The sequence below is a fragment of the Lemur catta genome, chromosome 7, assembly GCF_020740605.2.
Source record: "Lemur catta isolate mLemCat1 chromosome 7, mLemCat1.pri, whole genome shotgun sequence".
Taxonomy (NCBI): Eukaryota; Metazoa; Chordata; class Mammalia; order Primates; family Lemuridae; genus Lemur; species Lemur catta.
Genome location: NC_059134.1, coordinates 107,685,060 through 107,707,466, shown reverse-complemented (window position 1 = coordinate 107,707,466; position 22,407 = coordinate 107,685,060). Strand labels below are relative to the sequence as shown.

Here is a 22,407-nt window from a genome sequence, read left to right as displayed (position 1 = left end):
CCCATAGACTCACCAGGGGAGAACAGCTGTCCAAATGCCTTGCAGAAGCAGGGCGTCCGGGAGAAGGGGGTGCTGGTGGGCCTGAGGGTGGTGAGGACCGAAGTGGACCTGGTGGACACGCTGAAGGTTGTCAGGCTTCTTGGGGAAACCACAGCGGTGTGAGTGGTCCCCGGGGCAAAGGAGGGGGTTGCCGTTGAGCCGGTAGCCGTGGCAGTGCCGGCACAGTGGCTGTAGTCATCACAGCACAGCAGGCGCACATGGAAGTTGTAGCAGTATTTCAGGGGCCCAAGTTGGTCGCGGTTCCTGCACACCAGCCCAAAGCGCACATCGCACTGGACAACCTGCCCGACCGCCTCCAAGGGCTGGTCCGGCTCCTTCTCGGAGCGGCACTCGATGTCCTGGGGATGCTCACAGAAGATGTGGCCAGCTGCGCGGATGACCGCATAGGTCTCAAAATCCCCGCCCTCGGGGCCAGGGATGGGGTAGTCCTCATCGAACCAGTCTGTCCAGGCGCACCGAGGCTCACAGCCCGTGCTGGGAGAAGGACGGCTGGAGGGGAGGGTGGTCCCAACGGTGAGCCCAGAGCTGGAGGTCAACAGGGGGGCCGTGTGTGGGATGCTGGTCCATGGTGGCCTGGTGGATGTGGTCAGGATCCCAGAAGTGGGCTGCCCCGTGGTATGGAAGGGGCTGGTGGTGAAGACCGCGGGGGCAGAGGGACTGGGGACGGAGAAGGTGAGACTCCTCTGAGTGGTGGAGATGTTGACGGTTTTGGTGATCTGAGGGGACGTGGTGGCTGTGGTGGAGGCTCCTGTCACCAAAGATAACCTGGTAGCCAATGAGGTGGTGGATGGGGAGGTGGTACCCAGGGAGGTGGTGGCAGACAGTGAGGTGGCGGCCCTGGAGGTGGTGGCTGTGGAGCTTGTGCCCGTGGAAATGGTGGCTGAGGAAGTGGAACCGGTGGAGGTTGTGCCCATGGAGGTGGTGGCTGGGGAGGCGGTGGCAGAGGAGGTGGTTCCCCTGGAGGTCGTGCCTGAGGAGGTAGTAGCTGGGGAGCTTGTGCCTGTGGAGGTGGTGCCTGTGGAGGTTATGCCTATGGACTTTGTGCTTGGGGAAGTGCTAGCTGGGGAGCTGGTGGCTGTGGAAGTGGAAGCCCTGGAGGTTGTGCCCCTGGAGGTGGCTGAGGGGATGGTGGCCGTGGAGCTTGTGCCCGTGGACATAGTGGCTATGGAGGTGGAAACCGTGGAGGTTGTGCTGCTGGAGGTGGTGGCTGGGGAGGTGGTTCCTGTGGAGATGATTCCTGACGTGGTGGTGGCTGGGGAGGTTGTGGCAGACGATGTGGTTGCCGTGGAGGTGATACCTGAGGAGGTGCTGGTGAAGGAGCTGGTGGCTGGGGAGGTGGTGGCTGAGGAGGTGATTCCTATGGAGGTTGTGGCTGTAGAAGCTGTGCCTGGTAAGGTGGTGACTGGGGAGTTGGTGGCTACAAAGGTGGTGGCTGAGGAGCTGGGGGCTGTGGAGGTTGTGCCTGTGGAAGTGGTGGCTATGGAGGTGGAACCCCTGGAGGTGGTGGCGGGGGAGGTGCTGGCTGGGAGAGTCCTGGACACTACTGGGCTACTTGTAGGCTGTGGTGTTGAGGACAAGGCCCAGGGGAGTGTGGTGGCTGTCCCCGGTGTCGTGGCTGGTGGCAGGGCAGAGGTGGCTCCCATGCAGTGATCAGTACTGCAGCACAGCACTCGGATTTGGTAGTTGTAGCACATCTTGAACACCCCCTCCTGCTCCTGGTTCCAGCACACCAGGCCGAAGCGCACGTTGCAGTGCACCGTCTGGCCCACCTGCTCCAGGGTCCAGTTGGGGAAGTTCTCGGCCCGACACTGTATGTCCTGTGGCCGCTCGCAGATGTCCCATCCCGCAGCCCTGATTTTATCATAGGACTCAATGTCCCCACCAGTGCTGTCAGACGTGGGGTAATCCTCATCAAACCACTCTGTCCACTGACATCGGGGCTGACAGGTGGTGGAACCTGGGCTGAGGGGCCTGGCCGAGTGGGTGACCGTGGAGGTGGTGGCTGAAGTGGTAGTGGCTAGGGTGGTGGTCACCAGGGAGGTGGTGACCTGGAAGGTGGTGGCTGTGGAGGCGGTGGCCGGAGAGGTGGTTCCCTTGGAAGTGGTTCCCGTGGAGGTGGTTTCTTTGGAGGTTGTTCCCGTGTAGGTTGTCCCCGTGTAGGTGGTCGCTGGGGAGGTGGTTCCCGCAGAGGTTGTGCGTATGGAGGTTGTGGCTCTCGAAGCTGTGCCTGGGGAGATGGTGGCCTGGGAGGTGGTGCCTGTGGAGATTGTGCCTGAGGAGGTGGTGGCTGTGGAGGTAGAACCCCTGGAGGTTGTGCCCCTGGAGGTGGTGGCCGGAGAGGTGGTTCCCTTGGAAGTGGTTCCCGTGGAGGTGGTTCCTTTAGAGGTTGTGCCTGTGTAGGTGGTGGCCGGGGAGGTGGTGGCCGAGGAGATGGTGGCCGAGGAGGTGGTGGCTGAGGAGGTGGTGGCCGAGGAGGTGGTGGCTGAGGAGGTGGTGGCTGGGGAGGTGGTAGCTGAGGAGGTGGTTCCCATGGAGGTTGTGCCTCTGGAGGTTGTGGCTGTCGAAGCTGTGCCCAGGGAAGGGGTGGCCTGAGACGTAGTGCCTGTGGAGACTGTGCCGGAGGAGGTGGTGGCTGTGGACATGGAGCCCCTGGAGGTTGTGCCTCTGGAGGTGGTGGCCGAAGAGGTGGTGGCCGCGGAGGTGGTGGCCAAGTAGATGGTGGCCGGGGAGGTGGTGGCCGAGGAGGTGGTGGCCGGAGAGGTGGTGGCTGAGGAGATGGTGGCCGAGGAGGTGGTGGCCGAGGAGGTGGTGGCTGGGGTGGTGGTGGCTGAGGAGCTGGTGGCTGAGGAGGTGGTGGCTGGGGAGGTGGTAGCTGAGGAGGTGGTTCCCATGGAGGTTGTGCCTCTGGAGGTTGTGGCTGTCGAAGCTGTGCCCAGGGAAGGGGTGGCCTGGGACGTAGTGCCTGTGGAGACTGTGCCAGAGGAGGTGGTGGCTGTGGAGATGGAACCCCTGGATGTTGTGCCTCTGGAGGTGGTGGCCGGGGAAGTGGTGGCTGAGGAGGTGGTGACTGTGGATCCTGTGCCTGTGGAAGTGGTGGCTATGGAGGTGGAAACTGTGGAGGCTGTGCCACTGGGTGCAGTGGCTGGGGAGGTGGTTCCCATGGAGACTGTACCTACGGAGGTTGTGCCTGAGGAGGTGGTGGCTGTGGAGCTGGTGGCTGTGGAGCTAGTGACTGTGGGGGTGGAACCTGTGGATGTAATGCCCCTGGAGGTGGTGACTGGGGAGGTGGTGGCCAAGGACGTGGTGGCCGTGGAGCTTGTGCCCGTGGACGTGGTGGCTATGGAGGTGGAACCTGTGGAGGTTGTGCCACTAGATGTGGCGGCTGGGGAGGTGGTTCCCGTGGAGATGATTCCTGAGGAGGTGGTGGCAGATGATGTCATTGCCGTGGAGGTGATGCCTGAGGAGGTGCTGTTGGCTGGGGAGGTGGTGGCTAAGGAGGTGGTTCCCGTGGAGGTTGTGCCTGTCGAAGCTGTGCCTGGGGAGGTGGTGGCCACGGAGGTGGTGCCTGAGGAGCTGGTGGGTGTGGAGGTGGTGCCTGTGGAAGTGGTGACCTTCGAGGTGGAACTCCTGGAGGTTGTGCCCCTGGAGGTCGTGAGTGGGGAGGTGGTGGCTGTGGAGCTGGTGCCTATGGAGCTTGTGCCCCTGGGAGTTTTGCTTGGGTAGATGGTGGCTGAGGAGCTGGTGGCTCTAGAGGTTGTGCCTGTGGAAGTGGTGGCTATGGAGGTGGAACCCATGGAGGTTGTACCCTTGGAGGTGGTGACTGGGGAGGTGGTGGCTGAGGAGGTGGTAGCTTGGGAGGTGGTGACAGGGGAGGTGGTTCCTGTGGAAGTGGTACCTATGGAGCTTGTGCCCCTGGAAGTTGTGCTTGGGTAGATGGTGGCTGAGGAGCTGGTGGCTCTAGAGGTTGTGCCTGTGGAAGTGGTGGCTATAGAGGTGGAACCCCTGGAGTTTGTGCCACTGGAGGCAGTGGCTGGAGAGGTGGTTTCTGTGGAGATTTTGCCTGAGGAGGTTGTGCTTGAGGAGGTGGTGGCTGTGGAGGTGGTGGCCACGGAGGTGGTGGCTGAAGTGCTGGTGGCTCTGGATCTTGTGCCTGTGGAAGAGATGACTGTGGACGTGGAACCTGTAGATGTAATGCCCCTGGAGGTGGTGACTGGGGAGGTGGTGGCTGAGGAGGTGGTGGCCATGGAGCTTGTGCCCGTGGAGCTTGAGCTTGTGGTCGTGGTGGCTATGGTGTTGGAACCTGTGGAGGTTGTGCCGCTGGAGGTGGTGGCTGGGGAGGAAATTCCTGTGGAGGTTGTGCCTGTTGAAGCTGTGCCTGAGGAGGTCGTGGTCGGGAAGCCGGTGGCCACGGAGCTGCTGGCTGAAAAGCTGGTGGCTGTGGAGGTTCTGCCTGAGGAGGTGGTGGCGGTGGATGTGGAACCCCGGGAGGTTGTGCTCCTGGAGGTGGTGACTGGGGAGGTGGTGGGTGAGGAGGTGGTGGCTGTGGAGCCTGTGCCTGTGGAAGTGGTGGCTATGGAGGTGGAACCTGTGGAGGTTGTGCCGCTGGATGCAGTGGCTGGGGAGGTGGTTCCCATGGAGATTGTACCTACGGAGGTTGTGCCTGAGGAGGTGGTGGCTGTGGAGCTGGTGGCCACGGAGGTGGTGGCTGACGTGCTGGTGGCTGTGGAGCTGCTGACTGTGGGGCTGGAACCTGTGGATGTAATGACCCTGGAGGTGGTGACTGGGGAGGTGGTGGCCGAGGAGGTGGTGGCCGTGGAGCTTGTGCCCGTGGAGCTTGAGCCCGTGGACGTGGTGGCTAAGGAGGTGGAACCGGTGGAGGTTGTGCCGCTGGACGTGGCGGCTGGGGAGGCGGTTCCAGTGGAGATGATTCCTGAGGAGGTGGTGGCAGACGATGTCATTGCCATGGAGGTGATGCCTGAGGAGGTGCTGGTGAAGGAGCTCGTGGCTGGGGAGGTGGTGGCTGAGGAGGTGATTCCTGCGGAGGTTGTGCCTATGGAGGTTGTGCCTGTTGAAGCTGTGCCTGGGGAGGTGGTGGCCACGGAGGTGGTGGCTGAGGAGCTGATGGCTGTGGAAGTGGTGCCTGTAGAAGTGGTGGTTATGGAGGTGGAACCCGTGTATGTTGTGCTCCTGGAGGTGGTAACTGGGAAGGTGGTGGCTGTGGAGGTGGTGCCTATGGAGCTTGTGCCCCTGGGAGTTTTGCTTGGGTAGATGGTGGCTGAGGAGCTGGTGGCTCTAGAGGTTGTGCTTGTGGAGGTGGTGGCTATGGAGGTGGAACCCCTGGAGGTTTTACCCCAGGAGGTGGTGACTGGGGAGGTGGTGGCTGGGGAGGTGGTGGCTTTGGAGGTGGTGAAAGGGGAGGTGGCTCCCGTGGAGGTGGTTGCCGAGGAGATTGTGCCTATGGAGGTTGTGCCTGAGGACGTGGTAGCTGTGGAGGTGGTGGCCACGGAGGTGGTGGCTGAGGAGCTGGTCGCTGTGGAGGTTGTGCCTGTGGAAGTGGTGACTATGGAGGTGGAACCCATGGATGTTATGGCCCTGGAGGTGGTGAATGGGGATGTCGTGGCTGGGGCGTGGGTGGCTTTGGAGATGGTGACAGGGGAGGTGGTTACATTGGAGGTGGTTGCTGAGGAGGTGGTTCCTGTGGAGATTGTGCCTATGGAGGTTGTGCTTGGGGAGGTGGTGGCTCTGGAGGTTGTACCTGTGGAAGTGGTGACTATAGAGGCGGAACTCAGCGAGGTTGTGCCCTGGGTGGTGGTTGCCGGGGAGGCGGTGGCAGAGGAGGTGGTTCCCCTGGAGGTGGTGCCTGAGTAGGTGGTGGCTGCGGAGGTGGTTCCCGTGAAGACTGTGCCTATGGAGGTTGTGCTTGAGGAGGTCGTGGCTGTGGAGGTGGTGGCCACGGAGGTGATGGCTGAGGAGCTGGTGGTTGTGGAGCTTGTGCCTGTGGAAGTGGTGACTGTGGAGGTGGCACCCGTGGATGTGATGCCCCTGGAGGTGGTGACTGGGGAGGTGGTGACTGAGGAGGTGGTGGCTGTGGAGCTTGTGCCTGTGGACGTGGTGGTTATGGAGGTGGAACCTGTGGAGGTTGTGCCACTGGAAGTCGTGGCTGGGGAGGTGGTTTGTGTGGAGGTTGTGCCTATGGAAGCTGTGGCTGTCGAAGCTGTGCCTGGGGAGGTGGTGGCTGTGGAGGTGGTGGCTGGAGAGGTGGTTCCCTTGGAAGTGGTTCCCGTGGAGGTGGTTCCTTTGGAGGTTGTCCCCGTGTAGGTGGTGGCTGGGGAGGTGGTGGCTGAGGAGGTGGTTCCCGTGGAGGTTGTGCGTACGGAGATCGTGGCTCTCGAAGCTGTGCCTGGGGAGATGGTGGCCTGGGAAGTGGTGCCTGTGGAGATTGTGCCTGAGGAGGTGGTGGCTGTGGAGGTAGAACCCCTGGAGGTTGTGCCCCTGGAAGTGGTGGCCGGAGAGGTGGTTCCCTTGGAAGTGGTTCCCATGGAGGTGGTTCCTTTAGAGGTTGTGCCCGTGTAGGTGGTGGCCGGGGAGGTGGTGGCCGAGGAGATGGTGGCTGAGGAGGTGGTGGCTGGGGAGGTGGTGGCCGCGGAGGTGGTGGCTGGGGTGGTGGTGGCTGAGGAGGTGGTGGCTGGGGAGGTGGTAGCTGAGGAGGTGGTTCCCATGGAGGTTGTGCCTCTGGAGGTTGTGGCTGTCGAAGCTGTGCCCAGGGAAGGGGTGGCCTGGGACGTAGTGCCTGTGGAGACTGTGCTGGAGGAGGTGGTGGCTGTGGAGATGGAACCCCTGGAGGTTGTGCCTCTGGAGGTGGTGGCCGAGGAGGTGGTGGCCACGGAGGTGGTGGCCGAGGAGATGGTGGCCAGGGAGGTGGTGGCTGGGGAGGTGGTGGCCGAGGAGGTGGTGGCCACAGAGGTGGTGGCTGAGGAGATGGTGGACGAGGAGGTGGTGACCTGGGAGGTGGTGGCTGTGGAGGTGGTGGCCGGAGAGGTGGTTCCCTTGGAAGTGGTTCCCGTGGAGGTGGTTCCTTTGGAGGTTGTCCCCGTGTAGGTGGTGGCTGGGGAGGTGGTGGCTGAGGAGGTGGTTCCCACGGAGGTTGTGCGTATGGAGGTTGTGGCTCTCGAAGCTGTGCCTGGGGAGATGGTGGCCTGGGAGGTGGTGCCTGTGGAGATTGTGCCTGAGGAGGTGGTGGCTGTGTAGGTAGAACCCCTGGAGGTTGTGCCCCTGGAGGCGGTGGCTGGAGAGGTGGTTCCCTTGGAAGTGGTTGCCCTGGAGGTGGTTCCTTTGGAGATTGTGCCCGTGTAGGTGGTGGTCGGGGAGGCGGTGGCTGAGGAGGTGGTGGCTGGCGAGGTAGTGGCTGAGGAGGTGGTTCCCGTGGAGGTTGTGCCTATGGAGGTTGTAGCTGTCAACGCTGTTCCTGGGGAGGTGGTCGCCTGGGAGGTGGTGGCCACGGAGGTGGTGGCTGAGGAGCTGGTGGCTGTGGAGATTGTGCCTGTGGACGTGGTGGCTATGGAGGGGGAACCTCTGTAGGTTGTGCCACTGGAGGCGGTGGCTGGGGAGGTGGTAGGTGAGGAGGTGGTGGCTGTGGAGCTTGTGCCCATGGAAGTGGTGGCTCTGGTGGTGACTAGCAAGGTGGTAGCTAAGGAGGTAGTTCCTGTGGAGCTTGTGCCTGTCAAAGTTGTGCTTGGGGAGGTGGTGGCTGTGGAGGTGGTGCCTATGGAACTTGTGCCCCTGGAAGTTGTGGTTGGGTAGATGGTGGGTGAGGAGCTGGTGGCTGTAGTGGCTGTGCCTGTGTAAGTGGTGGCTATAGAGGTGGAACCCCGGGAGTTTGTGCCGCTGGAGGCAGTGGGTGGGGAGCTGGTTCCTGTGGAGGTTGTGCCTGAGGAGATTGTGCCTGAGGAGGTGGTGGCCATGGAGGTGGTGGCTGAGGTGCTGGTGGCTCTGGAGGTTGTGCTTGTGGAAGTGGTGACTGTGGAGGTGGAACCCATGGATGTTATGCCCCTGGAGGTGGTGACTGAGGAGATGGTGGCCGTAGAGCTTGTGCCCGTGGATGTGGTGGAACCTGTGGAGGTTGTGCTGTTGGAGGTCGTGGTTGGCGTGGTGGTTCCTGTGGAGATGATTCCTGAGGAGGTGCTCGAGAAAGACCTGGTGGCTGGGGAGGTGATGGCTGAGGAGGTGGTTCCCGTGGAGGTTGTGCCTGTTGAAGCTGTGCCTGGTGATGTGGTGGTCGGGAAGGTGGTGGCCACGGAAGTGGTGGCTGAGGAGCTGGTGGCTGTGGAGGTTGTGCCTGTGGAAGTGATGGCTATGGAGGTGGAACCCCTGGAGGTGGTGGCTGGGGACCTGGTAGCTGAGGAGGTGGTGGCTTTGGAGGTGGTGACAGGGGAGGTGGTTCCCGTGGAGGTGGTTGCCAAGGAGGCGGTTCCTGTGGAGATTGTGCCTGTGGAGCTTGTGCTTGGGGAGGTGCTAACGGGGGCGGTGGTGGCTGGGGAAGTTTTACCTGTGGAAGTGGTGACTGTGGAGGTGGAACCCATCGAGGTTGTGCCCTGGCTGGTGGTTGCCGGGGAGGCAGTCGGGGAGGAGGTGGTTCTCCTGGAGGTCATGCCTGAGGAGGTGGTGGCTGTGGAGCTTGTGCCCATTGGCGTGGTCGCTATGGAGGTGAAACCTGTGGAGGTTGTGCCACTGGAAGTGGTGGCTGGGGAAGTGGTGCCAGTGAAGATTGTGCCTGAGGAGGTGGTGGCTGCGGAGGTCGTGGCTGTGGACGTGGTGGCGGAAGAGGTGGTGGCTGTGGAGCTTTTGACCGTGGATGTAGTAGCTATGGAGGTGGAACCTGTGGAGGTTGTACCACTGGAGGTGGCGGCTGGGGAGATGGTTGCTATGGAGGTGATGCCTGAGGAGGTGCTTGTGAAGGAGCTGGTGGCTGCGGAGTTTGTGGCTGAGGAGGTGATTCCTGTGGAGGTTGTGCCTATGGATGTTGTACCTGTCGAAGCTGTGGCTGGGGAGGTGGTGGCCACGAATGTGGTGACTGAGGAGCCGGTGGCTGTGGAGGTGGTGCCTGTGGAAGTGGTGGCTATGGAGGTGGAACCCCTGGAGGTTGTGCCCCTGGAGGTGGTGATTGGGGAGATTGTGGCTGTGGAGGTGGTGCCTATGGAGCTTGTGCCCCTGGAAATTGTGCTTGGGTAGATGGTGGCTGAGGAGCTGGTGGCTCTAGTGGTGGTGCCTGTGGAAGTGGTGGCTATGGAGGTGGAACCCCTTGAAGTTGTGCCCCTGGAGGTGGTGGCCAGGGAGTTAGTGGGTGAGGCGGTGGTGGCTTTGGAGGTGGTGACAGGGGAGGTGGTTCCCATGGAGGTGGTTGCTGAGGAGGTTGTTCCTGTGGAGATTGTACCTATGGAGGTTGTGCCTGGGGAGGTGGTGGCTATGGAGGTGGTGGCCACAGAGGTGGTGGCAGAGTAGCTGGTGGCTGTGGAAGTTGTGCCTGTGGAAGTGGTGGCTATGGAGCTGGAACCCCTGGAGGTGGTGGCCGGAGAGCTGGTGGCTGAGTAGGTGGTGGCTGTGGAGCTTTTTCCCGTGGATGTGGTGGCTATGGAGGTGGAGCCTGTGGAGGTTGTGCCGCTAGATGTGGGGGCTTGGGAGGTGATTCCTGTGGAGATTGTTCCTATGGAGGTTGTGCCTGAGGATGTGGTGGCAGATGATGTGGTTGCCATGGAGGTGATGCCTGAGGAGGTGCTGGTAAAGAAGGTGGTGGATGGGGAGGTGATTCCTGTGGAGGTTGTGCCTCTTGAAGCTGTGCCTGGGGAGGTGGTGGTCGGGGAGGTGGTGGTCATGGAGCTGGTGGCTGAGGAGCTTGTGCCTGTGGAAGTGGTCGCTAAGGAGGTGGAACCCCTGGAGGTGGTGGCTGGGGAGCTGGTGGCTGAGGAGGTGGTGGCTTTGGAGGTGGTGACAGGGGAGGTGGTTCCCGTGGACGTACTTGCCAAAGATGTTGTTTCTGTGGAGATTGTGCCTATGGAGGTTGTGCCTGGGGAGCTGGTGGCTGTGGAGGTGGTGGCTGTGGAGGTGGTGGCTGAAGAGCTGGTGGCTGTGGAGGTTGTGCCTGTGGAAGTGGTGGCTATGGAGATGGAACCCCTGGAGGTGGTTGCCGGGGAGCTGGTGACTGAGGAGGTGGTGACTGTGAAGCTTTTACCCGTGGACGTGGTTACTATAGAGGTGGAACCTGTGGAGGTTGTCCTGCTGGATGCAGTGACAGGGGAGGTGGTTCCCGTGGAGATTGTGCCTATGGAGGTTGTGCTTGTGTAACTGCTAGCTGGGGAGGTGCTGGCTATGGAGGTTGTACCTCTGGAAGTGGTACCTGTGGAGGTGGAACCTGTGGATGTTATGCCACTGGATGTGGTGACCGGGGAAGTGCTGGCTGGAGAGGTGGTGGCTTTGGAGGTGGTAACAGCAGAGGTGGTTCCCGTGGAGGTGGTTGCCAAGGAGGCTGTTCCTGTGGAGATTGTGCCTATTGAGGTTGTGCCTGGGAAGGTGGTGGGTGTGGACGTGGTGGCCACGAAGGTGGTGGCTGATGTGCTCGTGGCTGTGGAGGTTGTTCCGGAGGAGGTGGTGGATGTGGAGGTTGTGCCCATGGGCGTGGTTGCTATGGAGGTGGAACCCCTGGAGGTGGTGGCTAGGGAGCTGGTGGCTGAGGACATGGTGGCTGAGGAGGTGGTGGCTGAGGAGGTGGTGGCTGTGGAGCTTTTGCCCATGGATGTGGTGGCTATGGAGGTGGTTCCTATGGAGATTGTGCCTATGGAGGTTGTGCTTGAGGAGGTGGTGGCTGTGGAGGTGGTGGCCACAGATGGGGTGGCTAAGGTGCTGGTGGCTTTGAATCTTGTGCCTGTGGACGTGGTGGTTATGGAGGTGGAACCCATGGATGTGATGCCCCTGGAGGTGGTGACTGAGGAGGTGGTGGCTGAGGAGGTGGTGGCCGTAGAGCTTGTGCCCGTGGACGTGCTGGCTATGGAGGTGGAACCTGTGGAGGTTGTGCCGTTGGAGGTCGTGGCTCGGGAGGTGGTTTGTGTAGAGGTTGTGCCTATGGAGGTTGTGGCTGTCGAAGCTGTGCCTGGGGAGGTGGTGGCCACAGAGGTGGTGGCTGAGGAGCTGGTGGGTGTGGAGGTTGTGCTTATGGAAGTGGTGGCTACGGAGGTGGAACCCCTGGAGGTCGTGAGTGGGGAGGTGGTGGCTGTGGAGCTGGTGCCTATGGAGCTTGTGCCCCTGGGAGTTTTGCTTGGGTAGATGGTGGCTGAGGAGCTGGTGGCTCTAGAAGTTGTGCCTGTGGAAGTGGTGGCTATGGAGGTGGAACTCCTGGAGGTTGTACCCCGGGAGGTGGTGACTGGGGAGGTGGTGAAAGGGGAGGTGGCTCCCGTGGAGGTGGTTGCTGAGGAGATTGTGCCTATGGCGGTTGTGCCTGAGGACGTGGTAGCCGTGGAGGTGGTGGCCACGGAGGTGGTGGCTGAGGAGCTGGTCGCTGTGGAGGTTGTGCCTGTGGAAGTGGTGGCTATAGAGGTGGAACCCACGGAGGTGGTGGCCGGGGAGCTGGTGGCTGAGGAGGTGGTGGCTTTGGAGGTGGTGACAGGGGAGGTGGTTCCCTTGGAGGTGGTTGCCAAGGAGACGGTTCCTGTGGAGATTGTGCCTTTGGAGCTTGTGCTTGGGGAGGTGCTAACTGTGGTGGTGGTGGCTGGGGAAGTTGTACCTGTGGAAGTGGTGACTATGGAGGTGGAACCCATCGAGGTTGTGCCCTGGCTGGTGGTTGCCGGGGAGGCAGTCGGGGAGGAGGTGGTTCTCCTGGAGGTCGTGCCTGAGGAGGTGGTGGCTGTGGAGCTTGTGCCCATTGGCGTGGTCGCTATGGAAGTGAAACCTGTGGAGGTTGTGCCACTGGTGGCTGGGGAAGTGGTGCCAGTGAAGATTGTGCCTGAGGAGGTGGTGGCTGCGGAGGTCGTGGCTGTGGACGTGGTGGCGGAAGAGGTGGTGGCTGTGGAGCTTTTGACCGTGGATGTAGTAGCTATGGAGGTGGAACCTGTGGAGGTTGTACCGCTGGAGGTGGCGGCTGAGGAGGTGGTTGCTATGGACGTGATGCCTGAGGAGGTGCTTGTGAAGGAGCTGGTGGCTGCGGAGTTTGTGGCTGAGGAGGTGATTCCTGTGGAGGTTGTGCCTATGGATGTTGTGCCTGTCGAAGCTGTGGCTGAGGAGGTGGTGGCCGGGGAGGTGGTGGCCACGAATGTGGTGGCTGAGGAGCCAGTGGCTGTGAAGGTTGTGCCTGTGGAAGTGGTGGCTATGGAGGTGGAACCCCTGGAGCTTGTTCCCCTGGAGGCGGTGGCCAGGGACGTGGTGGCTTTGGAGGTGGTGACAGGGGAGGTGGTTCCCGAGGAGGTGCCTGGCAAGGAGGTGGTTCCTGTGGAGATTGTGCCTACGGAGGTTGTGCGTGAGGAGATGGTGGCTGTGGAGCTGGTGGCTGTTGAGGTGGTGGCTGAGGAGGTGGTGGCTATGGAGCTTGTGCCTGTGGAAGTGGTGGCTATGGAGGTGGAACCCCTGGAGGTTGTGCCCCTGGAGGTGGTGATTGGGGAGGTGGTGGCTGTGGAGGTGGTGCTCATGGAGCTTGTGCCCTTGGAAATTGTGCTTGGGTAGATGGTGGCTGAGGAGCTGGTGGCTCTAGTGGTGGTGCCTGAGGAAGTGGTGACTATGGAGGTGGAACCTCTTGAGATTGTGCCTCTGGAGGTGATGGCCAGGGAGCTGGTGGCTAAGGAGGTGGTGGCTTTGGAGGTGGTGACAGGGGAGGTGTTTCCTGTGGAGGTGGTGGCCACGGAGGTGGTGGCTGAAGAGCTGGTGGCTGTGGAGGTTGTGCCTAATGCGGTGGTGGCTGTGGAAGTTGTGCCTGTGGAAGTGGTGGCTGTGGAGGTGGAACCCCTGGAGGTGGTTGCCGGGGAGCTGGTGACTGAGGAGGTGGTGGCTGTGAAGCTTTTGCCCGTTGACGTAGTTCCTATGGAGGTGGAACCTGTGGAGGCTGTGCCGCTGTATGCGGTGGCTGGGAAAGTGGTTCCTGTGGAGATTGTGCCTGAGGAGGTGGTGGCTGTGGAGGTGGCACCCATGGAGGTGATGCTTGAGGAGGTGTTGGTGAAGGAGGCGGTGGCTGGGGAGGTGATTCTTGTGGAGGTTGTGCCTATGGAGGTTGTGCCTGTCAAAGCTGTGCCTGCGGAGGTGGTGGGCAGGGAGGTGGAGGACAAGGAGCTGGTGGCTGTGGAGCCTGTGCCTGTGGAAGTGGTGGCTATGGAGGTGGAACTCCTGGACGTGGTGGCCGGGGAGCTGGTGGCTGAGGAGGTGGTGGCTTTGGAGGTGGTGACAGAGGAGGTGGTTGCTGAGGAGGCGGTTCCTGTGGAGATTTTGCCTATGGAAGTTGTGCTTGGGGAGGTGCTAGCTGGGGAGGTGGTGGCTGGGGAAGTTGTGCCTGTGGAAGTGGTGACTATGGAGGTGGAACTCATCGAGGTTGTGCCCTGGGTGGTGGTTGCCAGAGAGGTGTGTGGGGAGGAGGTGGTTCCCCTGGAGGTCGTGCCTGAGGAGGTGGTGGCTGTGGAGCTTGTGCCTGTGTACGTGGTGGCTGTGGAGGTGCAACCTGTGGAGGTTTTCCCGCTGGAGATGGTGGCTGGGAAGGTGGTTCCCGTGGAGACTGTGCCCATGGAGGTTGTGCCTGAGGAGGTGGTGGCTGTGGAGGCTGTGGTCACAGAGCTGGTGGCTGAGGAGCTGGTGGCTTTGGATCTTGTGCCTGTGGAAGTGGTGACTGTGGAGGTGGAACCCGTGGATTTTATGCCCCTGGAGGTGGTGACTGGGGAGGTGGTGGCTGAGGAGGTGATTCCTGTGGAGGCTGTGCCTATCGAAGCTGTGCCTGGGGAGGTGATGGCTGAGGAGGTGGTGAATGTAGAGCTTGTGCCTACGGACGTGGTGGCTATGAAGGTGGAACCTGTGGAGGTTGTGCCTCTGGAGGTGGTGGCTGGGGAGGTGGTGGCTGCGGAAGTTGTGCCTGTGGAAGTTGTGAATGTCGAAGCTGTGCCTGGGGAGGTGGTGGCCAAAGAGGTGGTGAATGAGGAGCTGGTGGCTGTGGAGGTTGTTCCTGTGGAAGTGGTGGCTATGGAGGTCGATTCCCTGGAGCTTGTGCCCCTGGAGGTGGTGGCCAGGGAGGTGCTGGCTGGGGGAGTCTGGGTCACCCCTGAGCTACTTGTAGGCTGTAGTGTTGAGGACGAGGCCCAGGGGAGTGTGGTGGCTGTCCCCGGTGTCGTGGCTGGTGGCAGGGCGGAGGTGGCTCCCGTGCAGTGATCGGTACTGCAGCACAGCACTCGGATTTGGTAGTTGTAGCACATCTTGAACACGCCCTCCTGCTCCTGGTTCCAGCACACCAGGCCGAAGCGCACGTTGCAGTGCACCGTCTGGCCCACCTGCTCCAGGGTCCAGTTGGGGAAGTTCTCGGCCCGACACTGTATGTCCTGTGGCCGCTCGCAGATGTCCCTTCCCGCAGCCCTGATTTTATCATAGGACTCAACGTCCCCGCCAGTGCTGTCAGACGTGGGGTAATCCTCATCAAACCACTCTGTCCACTGACATCGGGGCTGACAGGTGGTGGAACCTGGGCCCAGGGAGCTGACCGAGTGGGTGACCGTGGAGGTGGTGGCTGGAGTGGTGGTGGCTGGGGTGGTGGTCACCAGGGAAGTGATGACCTGGGAGGTGGTGGATGTGGAGGCAGTGGCCAGAGAGATGGTTGCCTTGGAAGTGGTTGCCCTGGAGGTGGTTCCTTTGGAGGTTGTCCCCGTGTAGGTGGTGGCCAGGGAGGTGGTGGCTGAGGAGATGGTGGCTGAGGAGGTGGTGGCTGAGGAGGTGGTGGCTGTGGAGGTGGTGCCTATGGAAGTGGTGGCTATGGAGGTAGAACCCCTGGAGGTAGTGACCCTGGAGGTGGTAGCCGGGGAGGTGGTGGGTGAGGAGCTGGTGGCTGTGGAGCTTTTGCCTGTGGAAGTGGTGGCTCTGGCAGTGGTGGCTAGCAAGGTGGTAGCTAAGGAGGTAGTTCCTGTGGAGCTTGTGCCTGTTGAAGTTGTGCCTGGGGAGGCGGTGGCTGTAGAGGTGGTACCTATGGAGCTTGTGCCCCTGGAATTTGTGCTTGGGTATATGGTGGCTGAGGAGCTGGTGGCTGTAGATGTTGTTCCTCTGGAAGTGGAGGCTATGGAGGTGGAACCCCTGGAGGTGGTGGCCGGGGAGCTGGTGGCTGAGGAGGTGATGCCTGAAGAGGTGGTGGCTGTGGAGCTTGTGCCTGCAGATGTGGTGCCTATGGAGGTGGAACCTGTGGACGTTGTACCGCTGGAGGTGGCGGCTGGGGAGGTGGTTGCCGTGGAGGTTGTGCCTATGGATGTTATGCCTGTCGAAGCTGTGCCTGGGGAGGTGGTAGCCGGGGAGGTCGTGGCCACGAATGTAGTGACTGAGGAGCCGGTGGCTGTGGAGGTGGTGCCTGTGGAAGTGGTGGCTATGGATGTGGAACCCCTGGAGGTTGTGCCCTTGGGGACAGTGGCCAGTGAGGTATTGGCTTTGGAGGTGGTGACAGGGGAGGTGGTTGCCGAGGAGGTGGTTCTCGTGGAGATTTTGCTTATGGAGGTTGTGCCTGAGGAGGTGGTGGCTGTGGAGGTGGTGGCTGAGGAGCTGGTGGCTGAAGAGCTGGTGGCTGAGGAGGTGGTGGCTATGGAGCTTGTGACTGTGGAAGTGGTGGCTGTGGAGGTGGAACTCATGGATGTTGTCCCCTTGGAGGTGGTTACTGGGGAGGTGGTGGCTGTGGAGGTGGTGCCTGTGGAAGTGGTGGCTATGGAGGTGGAACCCTTCGAGGTTGTGCCCATGGAGGTGGTGGCCAGTGAGTTGGTGGCTGAGGATGTGGTGGCTGTGGAGGTGGTGACAGCGGAGGTGGTTCCCATGGAGGTGGTTGCCAATGAGGTTGTTCCTGTGGAGATTGTGCCTATGGAGGTTGTGCCTGGGGAGGTGGTGGCTGTGGAGGTGGTGGCCACGGAGGTGGTGGTTGAGGAGATGGTGCCTGTAGAAGTGGTGGCTCTGGAGGTGTAACTCCTGGAGGTGGTGGCCGGGGAGCTGGTGGCTGAGGAGGTGGTGGCTGTGGAGATTTTGCCTGTGGATGTGGTGGCTATGGAGGAGGAACCTGTGGAAGTTGTGCCGCTGGATGCGGTGGCTGGGGAAGTGGTTCCTGTGGAGATTGTGCCTATGGGGGTTGTACTTGAGGAGGTGGTGGCTGTGGAGGTGGTGGCTGAGGTGCTGGTGGCTGTGGAGGTTGTGCCTGTGGAAGTGGTAGCTATGGCTGTGGAACCCCTGGAGGTGGTGGCCGGGGAGCTGGTGGCTGAGGAGGTGGTGGCTTTGGAGGTGGTGACAGAGGAGGTGGTTCCCGTGGAGGTGGTTGCCAAGGAGGTGGTTCCTGTGGAGATTTTGCCTATGGCGGTTGTGCTTGGGGAGCTGGTTGCCGGGGCGGTGGTAGCTGGGGAAGTTGTACCTGTGGAAGTGGTGACTGTGGAGGTGGAACCCATCGAGGTTGTGCCCTGGCTGGTGGTTGCCCGGGAGGCGGTGGCAGAGGAGGTGGTTCCCCTGGAAGTCGTGCCTGAGGAGGTGGTGGCTGTGGAGCTTTTGCCCGTGGACGTGGTGGCTATGGAGGTGGAACCCCTGGAGTTTGTGCCACTGGAGGTAGTGGCTGAGAAGGTGGTTCCTGTGGAGACTGTGCCTATGGAGGTTGTGCTTGCGGAGGTGGTGGCTGTGGAGGTGGTGGCCACGGAGGTGGTGGTTGAGATGCTGGTGGCTCTGGAGGTTTTGCCTGTGGAAGTGGTGACTGTGGAGGTGGAACCTGTGGATGTGATGCCCCTGGAGGTGGTGACTGGGGAGATGGTGGCTGAGGAGGTGGTGCCCGTGGAGCTTATGCCCGTGGACGTGGTGGCTATGGAGGTGGAACCTGTGGAGGTTGTGCCGCTGGAGGTGGTGGCTGGGGAGGTGGTTCCTGTGGAGATGATACCTGAGGAGGTGATGCCTGAGGAGGTGCTGGTGAAGGAGCTGGTGGCTGGGGAGGTGGTGGCTGAGGAGCTGGTGGCTGTGGAGGTTGTGCCTGTGGAAGTGGTGGCTATGGAGGTGGAACCCCTGGAGGTGGTGGCCGGGGAGTTGGTGGCTGAGGAGGTGGTGGCTTTGGAGGTGGTGACAGGGGAGGTGGTTCCCGTGGAGGTGGTTGCCAAGGAGGTGGTTCCTGTGGAGATTGTGCCTGTGGAGCTTGTGCTTGGGGAGGTGCTAGCTGGGGCGGTGGTGGCTGGGGAAATTGTGCCTGTGGAAGTGGTGACTATGGAAGTGGAACCCATCAAGGTTGTGCCCTGGGTGGTGGTTGCCGGGGAGGCGGTGGCAGAGAAGGTGGTTCCCCTGGAGGTCGTGCCTGAGGAGGTGGTGGCTGTGGAGCTTGTGCCTGTGGAAGTGGTGACTATGGAGGTGGAACCCGTGGTTGTGATGCCCCTGGAGGTGGTGACTGGGGAGGTGGTGGCTGAGGAGGTGGTGGCCATAGAGCTTGGGCCCGTGGATGTGGTGGCTATGGAGGTGGAACCGGTGGAGGTTGTGCCGCTGGAGGTGGTGGCTGGGAAGGTGGTTCCCGTGGAGATGATTCCTGAGGTGGTGGTAGCTGGGGAGGTGGTGGCAGACGATGTGGTTGTCGTGGAGGTGATGCCTGAGGAGGTGCTGGTGAAGGAGCTGGTCCCCAGGGAGGTGGTTGCCGAGGAGCTGGTTCCTGTGGAGGTTGTTCTTGGGGAGCTGGTGGCTGTGTAGGTTGTACCTGTGGAAGTGGTGACTATGGAGGTGGAACCCATCAACGGTGTGCCCTGGGAGGTGGTTCCCATGGAGATGGTGCCTGAGGAGGTGGTAGCTGGGGAGGTGGTGGCAGAGGACGTGCTAGCCGTGGAGGTGATACCTAAGGAGGTGGTGGCCATAGAGGTGGTGGCCGGAGTGGCAGTTCCCTTGGAAGTGGTTTTCGTGGAGGTGGTTCCAGTGGAGGAGGTGACCAATGTGGTGCCGGAAGAAGTAATAGCCAGGGAGGTGGTTTCCCTAGAGGTGGTGGCCAGGGAGGTGGTGGCTGGGGAGGCGGGCCCGGTGGGGGCGGCTGTGCTGGGACAGTGGCTGTAGTCGTCGCAGCAGAGCACACGCACATTGTAGTTGAAGCACATGTTGAACCTGCCCACCTGGTCCTCGTTCCTGCAGATCAGCCCCGTCTCCAGGCTGCAGATCAGCACCTGCCCGATCTGGTCGATGCTCACCTCGGGGTAGTTCTCTGCCCTGCACTCTATCTTCTCCGGTGCCTCGCAAATCTTGCCCCCCGCAGCCCTGATGTTTTCTAAAGTCTCCATGTCCCCACCTGCAACCCCTGAGATCGGAAAGTCCACGTCAAACCATTCTGTCCACTCGCACTTGGGTTGACAGGCAGTCGTGCCCTGGCTGGTGGTGGCGCTGGCTGAGGTGCCGGTCTTGGTGTAGGAAGTGGGCGGCTGGCTCGTGTGTGTCGTCAGTGCCAGGCCTGTGGTCAGCGACTCTTTGGAGATGGTGCTGGCAGTGCCTGTTAGGTGAGCCGTCGAGGTTTGTGTTGTTGGGGCTGGTGTGGTTGGCCATGAGGGGCCCGTTGTGCCTGTTGTCCCTGTGGTCCCCGCCAGGGTTGGGCGAGTTGGAAGGATGGACGTGGCCCACCTTGGGCTAGTGGTTTGTGTGGAGACTGGAGGAGTCGTGTAGCTGGGGGATGTCGGTCCCTTCGAGAGGATGGACACGGCCGTGGTGCTGGCTGGGGGAGTCCAGGTCACCCCTGTGCTACTCGTAGGCTGTGGTGTTGAGGACGAGGCCCAGGGGAGTGTGGTGGCTGTCCCCGGTGTCGTGGCTGGTGGCAGGGCGGAGGTGGCTCCCGCGCAGTGATCGGTACTGCAGCACAGCACTCGGATTTGGTAGTTGTAGCACATCTTGAACACGCCCTCCTGCTCCTGGTTCCAGCACACCAGGCCGAAGCGCACGTTGCAGTGCACCGTCTGGCCCACCTGCTCCAGGGTCCAGTTGGGGAAGTTCTCGGCCCGACACTGTATGTCCTGGGGCCGCTCGCAGATGTCCCTTCCCACAGCCCTGATTTTATCGTAGGACTCAATGTCCCCGCCAGTGCTGTCAGACGTGGGGTAATCCTCATCAAACCACTCTGTCCACTGACATCGGGGCTGACAGGTGGTGGAACCTGGGCTGAGGGGCCTGGCCGAGTGGGTGACCGTGGAGGTGGTGGCTGGAGTGGTGGTGCCTGGGGTGGTGGTCGCCAGGGAGGTGGTGACCTGGAAGGTGGTGGCTGTGGAGGTGGTGGCCGGAGAGGTGGTTCCCTTCGAAGTGGTTCCCGTGGAGGTGGTTCCTTTGGAGGTTGTCCCCGTGTAGGTGGTGGCTGGGGAGGTGGTCGGTGGGGAGGTGGTTCCCGCAGAGGTTGTGCGTATGGAGGTTGTGGCTCTCGAAGCTGTGCCTGGGGAGATGGTGGCCTGGGAGGTGGTGCCTGTGGAGATTGTGCCTGAGGAGGTGGTGGCTGTGGAGGTAGAACCCCTGGAGGTGGTGGCCGGAGAGGTGGTTCCCTTGGAAGTGGTTCCCGTGGAGGTGGTTCCTTTAGAGATTGTGCCCGTGTAGGTGGTGGCCGTGGAGGTGGTGGCCGAGGAGATGGTGGCCGAGGAGGTGGTGGCCACGGAGGTGGTGGCCAGGGAGGTAGTGGCCGCAGAGGTGGTGGCCAAGGAGATGCTGGCCGAGGAGGTGGTGGCTGGGGAGGTAGTGGCCGCAGAGGTGGTGGCCAAGGAGATGGTGGCCGAGGAGGTGGTGGCCGGGGAGGTAGTGGCTGAGGAGGTGGTGGCCGGGGAGGTGGTGGCTGAGGAGATGGTGGCGGCAGAGGTGGTGGCCGAGGAGGTGGTGGCCACGGAGGTGGTGGCCAAGGAGATGCTGGCCGAGGAGGTGGTGGCTGGGGAGGTAGTGGCCGCAGAGGTGGTGGCCGAGGAGATGGTGGCCGAGGAGGTGGTGGCCGGGGAGGTGGTGGCTGAGGAGATGGTGGCTGAGGAGGTGGTGGCCGGGGAGGTTGTGCCTATGGAGGTTGTGGCTGTCGAAGCTGTGCGTGGGGAGGTGGTGGCCGGGGAGGTGGTTCCCTTGGAAATGGTTCCCGTGGAGGTGGTTCCTTTAGAGGTTGTGCCTGTGTATGTGGTGGTCGGGGTGGTGGTGGCTGAGGAGATTGTGGCTGAGGAAGTGGTGGCTGGGGAGGTGGTGGCTGAGGAGGTGGTGGCTGGGGAGGTGGTGGCTGAGGAAGTGGTTCCCGTGGAGGTTGTGCCTATGGAGGTTGTGGCTGTCGAAGCTGTGCCTTGGGGTGTGGTGGCCGGGGTGGTGGTGCCTAAGGAGGTGGTGGCATATGAGGTGGTGGCCAGGGAGGTGGTTCCTTTGGATGTCATTCCTGTGGAGATCACGGCTGGAGTGTTGGTTGCCTGAGAGGTGGTGGCCAGGGAGGTGGTGGCTGGGGAGGCGGGCCCGGTGGGGGTGGCTGTGCTGGGACAGTGGCTGTAGTCGTCGCAGCAGAGCACACGCACATTGTAGTTGAAGCACATGTTGAACCTGCCCACCTGGTCCTCGTTCCTGCAGATCAGCCCCGTCTCCAGGCTGCAGATCAGCACCTGCCCGATCTGGTCGATGCTCACGTTGGGGTAGTTCTCTGCCCTGCACTCTATCTTCTCCGGTGCCTCGCAAATCTTGCCCCCCGCAGCCCTGATGTTTTCTAAAGTCTCCATGTCCCCACCTGCAACCCCTGAGATCGGAAAGTCCACGTCAAACCATTCTGTCCACTCGCACTTGGGTTGACAGGCAGTCGTGCCCTGGCTGGTGGTGGCGCTGGCTGAGGTGCCGGTCTCGGTGTAGGAAGTGGGCGGCTGGCTCGTGTGTGTCGTCAGTGCCAGGCCTGTGGTCAGCGACTCTTTGGAGATGGTGCTGGCAGTGCCTGTTAGGTGAGCCGTCGAGGTTTGTGTTGTTGGGGCTGGTGTGGTTGGCCATGAGGGGCCCGTTGTGCCTGTTGTCCCTGTGGTCCCCTCCAGGGTTGGGCGAGTTGGAAGGATGGACGTGGCCCACCTTGGGCTAGTGGGTTGCGTGGAGACTGGAGGAGTCGTGTAGCTGGGGGATGTCGGTCCCTTCGAGAGGATGGACACGGCTGTGGTGCTGGCTGGGGGAGTCCAGGTCACCCCTGTGCTACTCGTAGGCTGTGGTGTTGAGGACGAGGCCCAGGGGAGTGTGGTGGCTGTCCCCGGTGTCGTGGCTGGTGGCAGGGCAGAGGTGGCTCCCGTGCAGTGATCGGTACTGCAGCACAGCACTCGGATTTGGTAGTTGTAGCACATCTTGAACACGCCCTCCTGCTCCTGGTTCCAACACACCAGGCCGAAGCGCACGTTGCAGTGCACCGTCTGGCCCACCTGCTCCAGGGTCCAGTTGGGGAAGTTCTCGGCCCGACACTGTATGTCCTGCGGCCGCTCGCAGATGTCCCTTCCCGCAGCCCTGATTTTATCGTAGGACTCAATGTCCCCGCCAGCCGTTTCAGACTTGGGGTAATCCTCATCAAACCACTCTGTCCACTGACATCGGGGCTGACAGGTGGTGGAACCTGGGCCCAGGGAGCTGACCGAGTGGGTGACCGTCACAGTGGGCGAGCTGGGCCTGGTCTGGGAGGTCAGGGCCACTGTCGATGGGAAGCTGGGCACTGCTTGTTGGGTTGTCCCCTCAGTTACCCTGGTCTGGGTGGAGGGGGACCCGGGGTGCTCTGCAGTGGTGCTGTGGGAGGGCTGGGGGCTGGTGCCTGGGGCTGGGGAGGGGCCGCAGGGTACGTAGTCGCAGCACAGAACTCGCACCTCGTAGTTGAGGCAGAGTGGGGGTTTCTGCTCAATGTTGGCACATGTCAGCCCCTGCGTGGGGTCACAGGCCACCTTCTGGCCCAGCTCCTGCAGGGGTGTACGGGGGAGCCCCGCCGCTCGGCACTCGATGTCGGTGGGTGCGCTGCACACCTGGTACCCCTTCTGCCTCAGGTTTGCAAATGTCTCAAAGTCTCCACCCTCCTCGCCCGGCTCGGGACGGTCCCCGTCGTACCAGGCGGACCAGCGGCAGACCTCGAGGACACACACGGTGGAGAAGCTCGGCACAGGGCCTGGGAGGGGCGTGAGAGGGGCCCTGGCTCAGCCTCTGCTGCTCCTTGCTTCGCAGGGAGGA

The 22,407-nt window shown here is 61.9% G+C and overlaps 1 protein-coding gene across 1 annotated transcript in view; it reads right to left on the bottom strand.

Moving 5' to 3' along the window:
• The window catches only part of LOC123642186 (mucin-5B-like), a 45,993-nt gene that overhangs the window by 8,661 nt on the left and 14,925 nt on the right, over positions 1-22,407 (bottom strand). Inside the window, exon 31 of the mRNA XM_045557088.1 lies at positions 14-22,345. Coding sequence (XP_045413044.1) covers positions 14-22,345 — 22,332 coding nt within the window. The remainder of the gene's footprint in view (positions 1-13; positions 22,346-22,407) is intronic.